Source organism: Aspergillus nomiae (genome assembly GCF_001204775.2).
Source record: "Aspergillus nomiae NRRL 13137 chromosome Unknown contig00379, whole genome shotgun sequence".
Lineage (NCBI taxonomy): Eukaryota > Fungi > Ascomycota > Eurotiomycetes > Eurotiales > Aspergillaceae > Aspergillus > Aspergillus nomiae.
This window is the reverse complement of record NW_015378434.1, coordinates 18,913-32,451: the sequence shown is the minus strand read 5'-3', so window position 1 is coordinate 32,451 and position 13,539 is coordinate 18,913. Positions and strand designations below refer to the sequence as shown.

Below are 13,539 nucleotides of genomic sequence, written 5' to 3'. Positions count from 1 at the left end.
GGTTCCTGGTACCTTGCTTTAGTAAGCCCGTTGGATTAGTGATCTGGTTTTGGGGAGCTTTTATTGGTTGGTTGTTGTGTGGGTTGGATTGGCTATGGGGATGTGTTCCAGGTTGGTAAAGGTTGATACTTGATAGGTGCGTTTCCCTGGATTGTGTATAGTGGGGAATATTGTGTATTGTGTGATGGATGAGTGAGAGATGGGTATAAGTAGGTATGATATGAAAGCTGATGAGTGCACGGTCTCTTTTGTGGTAAATTACAGGTACATTGACTGGGTTGGGATGTCTATTGTATGATCGACATCTCCCTCTAGGAGTAAGGCAGTAGTTGATGGAGATATATCAACTGAAGACGCTTTTGTTGACCCTAGGAACGATCTTTGTCTTTTGTGTTCGGTGTTCTGTGTGGTGTCGAATGGTGGCATCGATGACTATCAATGGTGCATGGAGAAGGATGGAGACCCGTAGGTTGAAAACCAAGAGGTCAAACCCGCGGATATGTTTGTATATTCTTCATTGTGGATCCCAGGGACTGTATTGAAGGCTACTCTGGTAGGAAGTCTGCTGGTTATATTGAAGTAGCTCTGGGGGCGGATGAAGTTGGACATCCTCAGCTGGACACCTGTCAAGCTGGATTGTAGGTTGGAGACGAAAACAGAAGTCACTGATTGAGGAATAGAGACAGCGATATGGATAGAAGTGCATCGTGATAAATGCAGGGGCATGTCGACACGACAATCTCATCCAGTGATAAAAGAGAGTCTGCAGTCATACCTGCCTTGACATCCTCTAAAATGTCCCATCAGTTGTCATCGGGCCGGCCATGGAGAATACTTTGAAAGTAGTTTGCCTGAGCTCTGATGATGGCTTGCGGAGTGAACATATCGCACGCGTGGATCTCAATTCGCTCAAAGTCAGGGAGCGGATTTTGTCTCACCTCCTCCATGATGTGAGGAAGATCCTGCACCACAACCCGCCCTGGCAGAATAGGACACCGCTGTCTGAGAGCAATGCTCTGATGCTTTGATCCATCGATGCTGACATAGAGCACAGTTAGCCGAATATAACGGCGGCTTCGGAGCTACTGGAAGAGATTCTAACTGATATGCATGCCTAGATAGAAGGCGGTTTGGTTCGGGTCAGTTGGATTGCGATAGACAGTGTTGCGCAGAAACCCGGGGAATGCTAGCATGACACAAGCCAGCACATCGCCTCTTTGTTTTGGGAGTTTATGGGGTATGATATTCTATCAAGGGACATAAGTACTGCTATCTACCGCCACCTCCATGGCTTGACTGAGGTTTTCGTAGCCGACATCGCTCCGCGATGCTCAGAGTCTCAGACTGGCGGAGCGCGCAAGAAACTTTCTCTGCTGTGTTCGACTCAGCGTGATCCAAAAGATGGACCACCCCGAATCTTACTTGAGTTTACCTACAAGTGAGACCCACATTGATCCTCTCAGCTAACTTCATTGGACTACTAGGCAGTGGAGAGGACTAACGCAGAAGTGATTTGACTATGCCTGTCCATATGCTATTTTAGGACTGCGCTGTGATACCATCTGGAAGACCTTGTCTCTTAGCATCAAAATACAGATACTGAGAGGTTCTGATGGTTCTTTAACCATAATAAAAATCAGTAGTTCCAGAATTCATGTTTTTAAATACAGATCAAGCGCTTCCTTTGCTGTGGCAAACTGCCCTTTCCAGCAACCTAGTATAATATCTCTACGTCGAAGCTCAGTAACATCCGGAAATTGCTATTTCTTATACCGGCCTTCAATCTCAAAATCCATCACCGCGTGTTGCCGCCGGATCTGTGCCTTGATAGAATCAGAGTTATCTGATTTAATCGAGCTTAGTTCGCTGTACGGAGCTCTGCCTGCGACTAATTTATATAGAGTGGACCACAGAGCAAAAGTATCAGAAGTCTCTATATTTCGGAACTCATAATCACGAGGTAGGAAGTGTAATACTTTCTCGTAAACCAGCGCTGGGTATCCAGTGCACCGAGAGAAGTTGAAATCACCCAAGCGTAGATTGAAGTTATCGTCAACAAAAAATTACCGTAGCGCCAAGTCCGAATAGATAACACCAAAAGAGAGGATAACGACAACAACTTCCAGAATCTACTGGAACAATTTTAACTGAAGTTCAGGAGTGATGCTATTTTTCTGGCAATAGATAGCAAGATCACCGTGTCGATAATATTTTAAATCGATATATTTAACCCTGCCACTGCCTTGAAATATGCACTCAGCGATTCGCGGATGAACGCCAATAATATCGTAAATCATGGCTTCGCGGATTATCAATTGCATGTCTTCTTCACTTTCACTACAAGATAATTTCTGATAGTTTTTTCGCCCAGAAGATAGACTTCAACAAAGATACCAATGATCAAGAGCTATTAATTGTCTGGACGTTGTGTAGCAGCACGCTCGGTAATAACCGAGCCCGTGGGGGATGAGCATTTGGCCTGGGTTACACTTGCCAGAAGTGGAAATCGATCGCAGGTCTTCCACTTACAGGAAGCTGTTGCTCCTCATCGCCGTGGACTGTTCCCCTGCCTCCCACTGGAGAGGATATAGAGTAGATATGTCCAAGTGGCCAGGTTACAAATGCGTAAATTGACGACGTGAAGCGCCACTGGACACTGCTATGAGTCAACTTGGAAGCACGATTAAAAATGCTATTGATGGATATATATTCGAGATATAGCACGACGCGGAATTAGAAGGCGTCAGGTTTCCTGACGACGTTCTCAACTCTCTGAGAGAGAGGAAAGAAAGACAACCAGAAAACGGGGTGGTTGAAATGGCTACGAACACGGATTTCAGCAGAGCTTGTACCTTGGCAGATTCAGTGGTGTGAGAGGTGAAGGATAGTCAGAATGGTCGGGCGGTCCAGTGATCACTGTCTATTTCTATAGCCAGAGATCAAACATCCTAAGATAATGTGGGCTTGAAGCCATGAGTAGTGGCTTACACGGGGTCATGGCGCATGAAAAGATGATACATCAGGGTCGATCCATTTCAGCCCATTTGACTAACCATAGAACCTGCTCACGGTCAATACGTCGACCGATTGTTCTAGGCAACTATACTGTTATCGATTTCTATTTAAGTATTTGATGTCGTTTTCCGAGTTCGGGTTCGGGTTCGGGTATTAGGCAGTTACGGCCTCTATCAATTCTGTCGCGGAGTTCTGCAGTAGACACCCCAATATGGTGCTTGGTACGAGTACGAGGATTTGATCGACAGTGTGGGTCTCGCTTCGACATTGAAACAAACCTATTTATTGATTGAGCCACTGCAACTTTACTTTGCAACGACAGTTCCATAGTATACACAATGGTATGCGCAATAAGCTAGCTATCATTGGCGCAGAAGCTCATTAGTTCAGCGGATCATGACGGTCTCAAGCATTACAAGAATCTAATCATGAGAGGAGTGCCCGAGGCGGACCAACCCAGGAAAATCCGGGGCAGTGTTGACATTGAGGATGCCTATTCTTTAACCAGTGAACGGCTAGAAGACTCACAAGTAGGCCTCATGTACGAGTACGAGTTGTGAGAAGATCCACAATTGCGGACGATAAGGAACAGTATCAGCCAGTGATATCAGGTCTGCAAATAAAACAATCCTCAGTGGCTAGTGTTGCGCCAGGTCTTAGCCTACCTGACATAAAATTGACGGTAACATTATAAGTTTCATATATGAAGCATAACTTGCTTGTGTCATGCAAAACAATGTCTGTGCTGTCACTGGATCTTATAAATATCTGTCTTCCTTCCGATAAGTGGCGGACAGTTGTATCTCCTGAGCCAATTCACCTTGTACTAGCTTTCTTTATACCTACGCGAACGAAAACTCGAACATGAGGCTCTCTATTCTTTCTACTGCATTGGCATTGGCTCTGGCCTCTGCCAACCCTCACTATGGGCAATGGAAGCCCGCTGGGGCAAATGACTGTACGATGGGAGGTGTCCAAACTCTTCTTTGCATAGTTGCTGATATGATTCAGTTCGAGGTCCTTGTCCCATGATGAACACCCTAGCAAATCATGGCTTCCTTCCCCACGACGGCAGAAATATCACACGAAACACTATCATTGAAGGACTATCGGCGGCCCTCAACTTCAACGCCTCGCTTGCGAGCTTGATGTTTGATATGGCTATTGTTGTTAACCCAGAGCCCAACGCTACATTCTTCACTCTGTAGGACATCTTATAGTACCCATCAGTTTTGCCGAACCTGGTCAATCCTAACGCATATCCAGTGATCAACTCAACGAACACAACCTCTTAGAACATGATGCAAGCTTGAGGTCAGTTCGCATATCCTCCTGGATTCGTCCCATCAAACCTTTCCAACCCATTGCACCAAAACACCAAGATCTAACCCTTATACAGTCGGACTGATGCTTACTTCGGCAACAACCACGTCTTCAACAAAACAATCTTCGAAGAAACAAAGAAGTATTGGACCGGACCCACCCTGGACGCCAACATGTTAGCCAACAGCAAGTTGGCTCGCCAGGTCAGCTCTAAGGCATACAATCCCACCTATACATTCACATCGTCGATGGAGCAATTCAGTCTCGGTGAAGTTGCTGCTCCGATTATCGCATTTGGCGATATCCAAAACGGAAAGGTCAACAGAACTCTGGTAGAATATTTCTTCGGTAAGTTCGCCATGCCAAATACCGTCAGTCACCTTTCTGATGTTGATTCGTAGAAAATGAACGTCTCCCGACTGAATTGGGATGGTCCCGACGGGAGGAAGTGGTTAGTTTGATGGACATTACGGGCGTGACCCAGATGATTGGAAATGCTACCAATCTTATCACTCCTTCTAAGGAGTCTCGTGCGAGTAGACGTCGAGACTTGCATTCTGGTCTTGGCTTGTAAATGGAATTATTCCTACCTTGGACAAAGTTGGCAGTTCAGTGTATTTAGGTCTGCTTCTTGGGGGATCTTCACTAGATGGGTAAATTGGGATAAATTCTGCTGCACCCCTGATGGAAAAGTGGCTACTCATCGATATATCACTATATTAGACTATCCCGTTTACCACGCAGTATTGAGTATATGTACTATAAACTACCTGATACACATATGATGTGTATGTACCATAAGTAGGTTGAGCAGCCACGGGTTTCGCAGCATGGGGTCCACTTTATAGCACAGAAGTTTTATACGAGCATTCTTTGGATTTATTCAACTAAAACGCGCCGATCTCGACGATCCTAATACCACGTGCACTAGCCGATACAAATACGATTCCCACAGTCTAAACTGCAGATAAACCCTTTTCTAAAAGTACCTCATTCGGGACCTCAAGAGCCGGCATATCGTCACGCGAAGACCCTTCGGAATTCTGATCGCAAAGCACACTATTCACATAATTTCTCAACAGGTTGTACAACCCTTGACCCGAAGATGTCTATTTTCGGATTATCAGAAGTCACGCCAGAAGTTATCCTAGAGATATGCAAGCATCTGGAGACTCCCAAAGACCGTTTGAATTTGGTATGCTGTTCGCGATTTTTTCATGACTTGTGTCTGCCGTTGCTTTATCAGAGGCTATGGACTGGCGGCATTGATCTTGCCCCAATTGCTCGAGTTGTTCGTACTCTTGTTGAGAAACCGGCTCTTGCGGCGCGAGTCCATACTTTGCATATTTTTGATTGGGAGACCAATATCGGATACAATTTTGCGGAATTTGATGAGGCACTCAATGCATTTAAAGAGGACCGTGCTATGGAGAGAGAACAGGCAGAGACTAATGAGGAGGAGGCCAGCGAAGGCGATGCGGATGACCAGGGTGGAGTTGAAGGAAATCGAGATGATGACGATAATGCCTCAGATAACGGCAGTATCTACTTGAAAACCTTCGACTATGGTCCGCTACGTGAACAGGCAAAGCTCGTGACCTGTTCTGAGGATGAGACAGACTACTGGATGGATGAAATTACCATCGGAAATGCCGATGCATGGGTTGCATTACTTCTAACTCTTCTTCCTAATCTCCAGCGACTTGAGATAGAATTCCCCTATGGGTCATTATGGGTTCGCTGGGTGCTGAAATGGGCAATAGCTGGGCGTCTAGATTCTATCCCAGCTTTCAAATCACTCTCTGAGGTTTATGTTGACTGGGACAGCGAAAACGTGAAAGCTTGTTGCAGGAACATAATGCCATTCTTTCTGCTGCCCTCGATGCGCCGGCTTTACGCTAGTAAGCTGTTTGATAGGCTTGGAATGTTCGAAGAAGCATGGGTGGATAGGGATGATTTAACTCAGCTTGCTCAGTTTTCTCCTATTACACACATTGAAATTGATGAGAGCGATGGGCAATGGGGCATGTGGAAGGTGGTGGGGATCTGCAAGAATCTACAGTCCTTCAAATACAATCACAGTGGCTGCGCGGGATTCGATCCAGTTGCTTTCCATGAAGAGCTTTTCCCACTGAGAGAGACTCTTCAGACGATATGGCTTGGCATACAGGAGAGTTCTCATGGAAACTGTATGGAGGTTTCACACCATTGCAACAATCCACTCCCTTCCTTTAAGGATTTCACATCCTTGAAAACGCTCCATCTCCGAGCGAAGAACTTGCCCGGGTTGAATCTCAAATCTGGGAGTAACCATGCTAGCATGACATTTGCTGAAGCCCTCCCATCTTCACTTGAGACTTTGAAAATTGCCGATATCGGAAACAGGGTTAACCTTCGGACACTTGTCCGAGAGCTACAGGATCATATAGAACATGCTTTGGATTCCACTCCAGCATTGAGAGAGATTGCTATTGAACTTTTGCTAGATTCACCGAGAATGCCAAGACTACTTTTGGATTTGGACAGAGCCTGTACAAAAGTAGGTATCAAATTCTATGTGTGTGGCACTCATGACGGGCGAGCCAAGTGGAGGACTGAAGGATTCACTCCGCGTGTTCAGTGAGATACCATATTTTGTACATACAGAATTGGTCTGTAATGAATGAGAAAGAGTTAATGATATATATATTAAGCTGACCTAGAAGTATGTAATTCCCCTGATTCGATGGGACTTGCGTCAGAAGATGAAAAGCACAATGCTATGACTTAATTACTTCTCTTTAATTGATATCTTTTGTTCATAATAATCAGGTCGAACGGACTAAGAGCCCCATTATAACCGACACATTAACTAAAGTTAGCTTCCAAATCGTGAGCACGAAGTACACTGAATACTCAAGCATATGCGTCTAAATCCTTCATGTACCTCTCCGCAAACTCCTCGAACGTAGTCAACCGCCCCTTGACGATGCTCCTTGTCCTCTCAACCAACTCCCCAGTCCCAGGCCCGAAATATCCGACTTCTTCAAAAAACCTCATCATAGATACAACTCTACCCCCCTGATCACGCTTCATAAAACTAGCATACACATCGTCCGGAACCCGCACATACCGAACCACCTTCCCCGACGCCGCCGAAATAATCTCCACGATCTCAGAAAAGCTATACAGCTTTGTCGCAGCATGAAGCGTAGTCTCCCCCACACCCTCTTCATCTCTCAACAGCGCAGTAATATACGTTCCCGAGTCATTCGCCGCATCAATAAGCGGGACCTTCGTGTCCGGGTCCAGCACACCAGCAACGCTGTACGTGCCGTCCGGACCCAACCGCGGCGCCATCATAGTAGTCATATTCTGCATGAACATGCCCGGCGCAAACGAGGATACTTTAATCGGTAGCGTACGCAGATACGTCTCGGCCTCGGCTTTGGAGTCGAAGATGTCCATGGTGCGACCATTCCACAGCTTTGATGCGTGCACCGCGCTGCTGAAAATAATGTGCGTAGCGCCTGCCGCAACGGCTGCATCGCCAACATTCTTGGTCTGTCTGTATTCGCGGCTTTTGAGCTGCTCGTCGTAGATGGTGTTGGTAATTAGGATCACTGTGTGCGCTTGTGCGAGGGCTCTGGGGAGAGAGGCTGGGTCATCCATGTCGGCTTGGACGGTCTCTATGCCTTGGCTGGAGATCTCTTTTGCTGCCTTGGTGGTTAGATCGCGTGTGATTGCACGGATGGAGTATTGTTTCGAGAGGGTGGGATCGTGGTGGATTGTTTCGAGGATCGAGCGGCCTTGTTGGCCTGTTGCCCCGAAGATGACGAGCTTGGACATGGTTGGTTAGGGTGATTGATATTCTGTTTTGCTTGTGTTGGATGTACATTCTTGAGTCTTGTATCATTCATTTATAGTTTGTGCTGGATGAGTGTTGATGTAATAATGTCCGGTCGGTCTCCTGACTCTCCTTGGATTCGGAGATAAGCCTGTTAAGATCTGTTTTAAGTCCATGCTGGCATCGGGTGTAGTGTCGATGACCGAACTAAGTCTGTTTCTCTTTTCTATCTCTTTTCAATGAAAGTATATCGGTATGATTGAGATAGTCATTGATAAATGGTTATGTAGCACTGCTATGGCGTTATTTCGGGTTTGTAAGCAGGATGGGAAGTCTCAACTCTCAAGTCGAACAAGCAGGGCCAGTATTTGACTTAGAGAATTTCACCTCTTATACGAGCATAGTAACACCCATTCAAAGTCTAGAATGGAAAAATATCAATGAAAGGATGAGATACTAAGAGGTACTCCCGTATTCATTCGATTACATTAATCCATCTGATATGAATGATGGAGAAGGCGAGAGATATCAATGGCGAATCGCTCTACCAGGTACTGTAGATAGACAGTTCCTTCAAAAACATTAACCTTCTCGTAAATAAGAGGGGCCTTGTTCTCCAAGGATGGAAAAATGCGCTCTGGGTGAGTTTTATGCCTATCGATGATGGGGATAAAGTGCCATAATCTCAATTTTTGTGCTAGAACAGATGACTCCATATAGTAGATGCACGATGTCTCGCCCACTATAATTTACCAGCACGATAAATATCCTGCTCAGGAAATATCGGTGATGGACAATATCACCCAGTCATCGTGTTGAATGCCCCATGTCACCAATGACCAAGCCTCGCTGCGTCCCCTCAGTTCCCCTATTCTCTAGTCAGTCTTTACATAGAAAACGGACTACAGCAGTCAGAGGCATACACGAATCACATAAATAAGGATTGCTTTACGAGCACTTCCGATCGATCTATTACTGTTAGACATGTTCTCTACCTGAGCAACGTAGTCATGAATGACGTATGCCTGTAGTTTATACACATTTCCCTAGGCCTACTATAGGATAAGATCAGCATGATCCCTGCTAATATGGCTAAGATGTATTTGAGTTTGGACCGATCTTAGCAAGAAAGCCTCGCACACCCTAGACCTAGACCTTACGTGATTGTTCTATAAAAAGGTTGGCGTGGGAAGATTCGATTGTGTTACACAATCGGCTGTGTATACTAAGTACGTTCCAGAGAGAACATGGGCTTTTTGTGGAAGACTGTAGTGGTATTTATAGAGATATATGTTCGTGGTGGCTGATCGTATAATACTAATCCGAGATGACTACCATTCAAGTATAACTAGCTTGGAGTGATTATATTTATGATAATAACTGCAAGATATAGAACAGAGATCAAGCAATGAGACAGTTTCAGTCAGCGTGCTCTCTTCTGAGGTGTGTGGACCATATCATATCAATGCTTAACTGTCCTGGTAATTCATAAGAGTTGTCCAGGCATACCATAAGATCTATTAACAGCCAAAAGAAGTAGCGGTGAAGACTGACAGTGTTTAGATAAATAAAGAATACCGGGGGCATTAAGCTAGTCGACGAAATCTATCCGTCTGTCTGGGTGGCTGCCAAGAATTGGATACGGGCTGAAGGCGTTCCTACTTCTGCTGAAAAGACACGACAGGTGGCGGCTGCTGTGCAAGCCGAGGTGGTAAGATGCCCTGACACCTTTGGTATAGGTGAAAATGGTGGAGGCAGTGGCCGTTCTCTCGGGAACCTGCCTGTCTCTTGTTTCTTTTCTTTTCTTTCTTTTTTGGGACCAGCCAGTCGGGCCTGAATAGAGACGTGATGATGATGAGATTGCTTATTTTCCGGAATCCTCAGCATAGGGTTCCAAGGGACATATCACGGTGCTGATGCCCGTATGGATGTTTATGAAACCTGTTAGCTACGTATCCAACTGTCGATATAGAAGTTAGAATGAGGGTACAACACACACGATCCCAGCAATTAGGTTATCACTTTGAGTAGACTATACAGTCTAATGATCATAGCATTCCCAAGTAACTTACCGTTAATCAAAAAGTACAACAAGTGAGACAATGCGGGGGATACGAGGACTAGCCTGGCTGTGGCGTGGTGGCCGTTTGGGGTGTCATCGGAATCTGTATCCCCCAATGCAACGTAGGACACATGGGTTCACGTGGTTTAGCTTCACAGTTCCTTGGGTGTCCATTTCATTTGCATGTCTTTTCTACCTGAGAAACTAATATTCTCAGCTAGATTCGTGTTCACTATTTCCCCGCTCCCAAGGTCTATCGCTGTTAAGTTTGAAGGCTATCAGTGCCATGATGCAATGACAGCACTGCTCTATCGAGATCAATCTTAATCTAATGCCGGAACGGCTCTCAATATTCATCAAAAATAAACTATGACCTAGTCATCAAGCTTGACAGGTCTACCCCAGATCAGATGATGTACTGCGCCCCACATCGCTTTCATGTAAGACAGCGACGCCTTTGTATATTGACAAATCAGTCGCTGAAAGGATGAAGAGACCCACCTGTTCACCAGTGGTCTTTCATCTAGATGCTCCGTATATGGAACGCCTAAAGTTACGGTTCTACCATAGTATATCCACCGAGCTAGAAACATAGCCCTACCGATACGAACTCCGTCGGTAACCTTTTCCTGCTTGGATCTCAAAGAGTTTCTGTATCTCGCCGCTTCCGAGATGCGTCACACTACGATTTTATTATACACAATATGCCTGACAGCAGGTTCTGGTGATGTATTTCTCGGTTCCTGTACAGCCTCTGGAACCTAAGGTCCAGTTCCGGCGTCTTCCAATTGGAACATGCCAACTTCTAAGACAGAGGCTGTCTCACTCTGAGAGACAAAGCCAATCAAGCATATTCTCATTACGAGGACTGTTCAACTGGGTATAGGCCCAGGAATAGGCCATCATAGGCCATCATCATAGAAGGCCTGAGAATGGCATAGCCGGAAGCTGAAAGAGCCGTATACACCGATCATTGTCCAACAGCATCCTGATAGACCGTGGAGGGAAAGGTATAAATTCAACGCGTTGTCCGCCGTAGTTATATCCTTCATCATCACATCAATCACAAGTTTCCCATTCAGACAAAGCCCCAAAATATCAGAACTCCCTCATCAATCTACTCACAATCATCCATTTCTTATTAACTTGCCATCAAAATGAAGACCACATTCGCCGTCATCATCTCCGTCCTCACAGCCTCTATCTCGGCCGCTCCTCTTGAGGCCCGTCAGTCCAACGACGTGACTGTGGCCCTGTCTAACGACCAGAGTGGTGCCTACGCCGGCGTGAAGTTCCCCGCTGACGGAACTGACAAGAGCATCAAAGCCCTCTATGGCGGCACCTCCGTAGGAGCGAGCGGCTCCGTTCTCGCTTCTTCTGCTCAGCTGGCAGCATTCCCTCAGACCATCCACTGCGTTATTAAGAACAACGGTGCCGTCATTGCGACTCTCGATGCTCAGCATACCTTTGCCGATTTGGACGGAAACCCCGCTGTCGCTACTCCTGTCAACCTCGACCACGGTATTATCAACTGCAGTGCTTGATGGGATTTTAGCAGAACTATCCATCTGTTTACGAAGTTATGGCCGTTAGATTGATGAGTGTAATGAAGGGGTTTCATCGGTGATATGTATTGAGCTTATATGCCAGAGGGCGGGTTTAATGTGCAAGAGTTTGGTTTCTGATAGTCAATAGCAAGACAATATATGTGCACACTAATAGAAGCCCGATTTCACTGCTGAGTCTTTCTTTCAAAGGTTATCCGAGTAGAAGAATGTAATTGCTAATACGGAGAATCACGACCGTAGAATATACCGGCTTTTATCTGGTTCTCGAGTGACTAAGGGCTAAACATACTGATTAGACCATATTGAGATTCTCACCACCTTGTAAACTCTTGACCAGGACTTCCACAAAATATACTTTTCAACATTAAATTCTATCTTGAGCTTTTTTTACCTCCCTAACAGAATTCAGCCGCACATGCTTCTGATAAATTTCCACATCCCCAACACCATAAACAAACCTCACAGGACAAGTCCCTCAAGACTCGAGTAATAACAGCCCAACAGTAAACGATACAGTTCCGGGTTAGAGGCTCCCATGGAAGTCTCGTGATAGCCTTGCTTATATGAGCGACAGGTGGGCCATAAGATATGCAAGGGGATGGGATTGGATGGTTACAGTCAAGCTTTGTCATATTATGAACATTGCACGTATCTGCCAATAATGACACTGCCTTGTGGATATCTATGGGAAGATCCGGAGTATGAATTTTGCTGCCTACTGTCGACGTGCCATGGGTAATCCCGAACTTAATTTATATACAGATTATCACTTCGGCCAGTTATGATTAGAAAGCTTTAGAAACCACTATTAGAAATATATCGTTGTAGTACTGAAGAGATAAGCGGACCATATGAATTTCGACTTTACTAGTGGTTCAAACTTGTATACTGTTTAATGTTCTAGATTTATTTTTTTTTATATATATACTTACTATATGCCCTGTATCAAATGCGAAGAGCAAGTCTGGTGTGTTAAGGATTATACCGAACAATGCATTATTCTAAAGCAGCCTGGAGATTATTATCATTCATATTCAGATATGGTAGGTGGCATAGTGTCTCATACAGATTGTTCAAGATATAAGAAACTTTCGTCAGACGAATAGAGTTCGCGGAATTTGCCGGCTGATCACGAATATGATATCATCGCCGGGATTACTTTTTTTGGTCCTCTTTTATATGTTTGCCTATTTATTGGAGCAGTGACAGACAAATCGTGGCGAAAGTGAGGATGTCTTAGGCATGCAAGAAGGTGGACGAACCAGCAGTTGAAGGATGGGAATTGTTGCTAAATATAATTTGCTTGGATGGATACGTTGGACCAGTAAGATGGGAGGAAAAACCGTTAAGGGTCCTTAGTGGGGTTCCTATTTTGGTCTTGCGAGATACTCTAAATAATGTATGCAAGGGTTTTCTGAATTTGCTACGACTGCTTACATGGATTAATTAAGAGAGACCTTGCCAAAAAATAAAAAATAAAAAATTAACCAGATAAAGTGTTTATCCAAAAATTAAGGTGCTGTGAGGGGTTGAAACGTGACATTTCAAAGTGGATGGTTCGGTGGGGAATACCGCCGCTGAGGAAATTGAAGCAATCTCACCACAAATTAATAGCGTGCCACGTTGAGTGACTGCGTATGGGGTGAGACAGTCAATGCGCATCGAGAAACTTAGAAAGGTGGATTGCCATAGTGTTATATGTCCCTTGCTTTAACCGATGCATGCCTCAGATATCATGAAATCTC

General features: G+C 45.1%; 4 protein-coding genes across 4 annotated transcripts; 3 read left to right on the top strand and 1 right to left on the bottom strand.

Moving 5' to 3' along the window:
• Positions 1–3,879: 3,879 nt before the first annotated feature.
• ANOM_009330 (peroxidase family protein) lies at positions 3,880–4,912 on the top strand (the record flags this gene model as incomplete). The annotated part of the gene is made up of 5 exons (XM_015554586.1): positions 3,880–3,973; positions 4,027–4,219; positions 4,282–4,329; positions 4,415–4,686; positions 4,740–4,912. The coding sequence occupies 5 exons, from the start codon at positions 3,880–3,882 to the stop codon at positions 4,910–4,912; spliced, it is 780 nt and encodes a 259-aa protein (XP_015403015.1).
• Positions 4,913–5,443: 531 nt separating this feature from the next.
• Positions 5,444–6,961, top strand: ANOM_009329 (uncharacterized protein; the record flags this gene model as incomplete). The annotated part of the gene is made up of 1 exon (XM_015554585.1): positions 5,444–6,961. The coding sequence occupies one exon, from the start codon at positions 5,444–5,446 to the stop codon at positions 6,959–6,961; it is 1,518 nt and encodes a 505-aa protein (XP_015403010.1).
• A 272-nt stretch (positions 6,962–7,233) lies between these two features.
• ANOM_009328 (HSCARG dehydrogenase) lies at positions 7,234–8,166 on the bottom strand (the record flags this gene model as incomplete). Its single annotated transcript, XM_015554584.1, has 1 exon — positions 7,234–8,166. One exon carries the CDS (start codon positions 8,164–8,166, stop codon positions 7,234–7,236), a length of 933 nt encoding a protein of 310 aa, XP_015403011.1.
• Positions 8,167–11,383: 3,217 nt separating this feature from the next.
• Positions 11,384–11,770, top strand: ANOM_009327 (uncharacterized protein; the record flags this gene model as incomplete). Its single annotated transcript, XM_015554583.1, has 1 exon — positions 11,384–11,770. One exon carries the CDS (start codon positions 11,384–11,386, stop codon positions 11,768–11,770), a length of 387 nt encoding a protein of 128 aa, XP_015403004.1.
• Between the last annotated feature and the right edge of the window lie 1,769 nt (positions 11,771–13,539).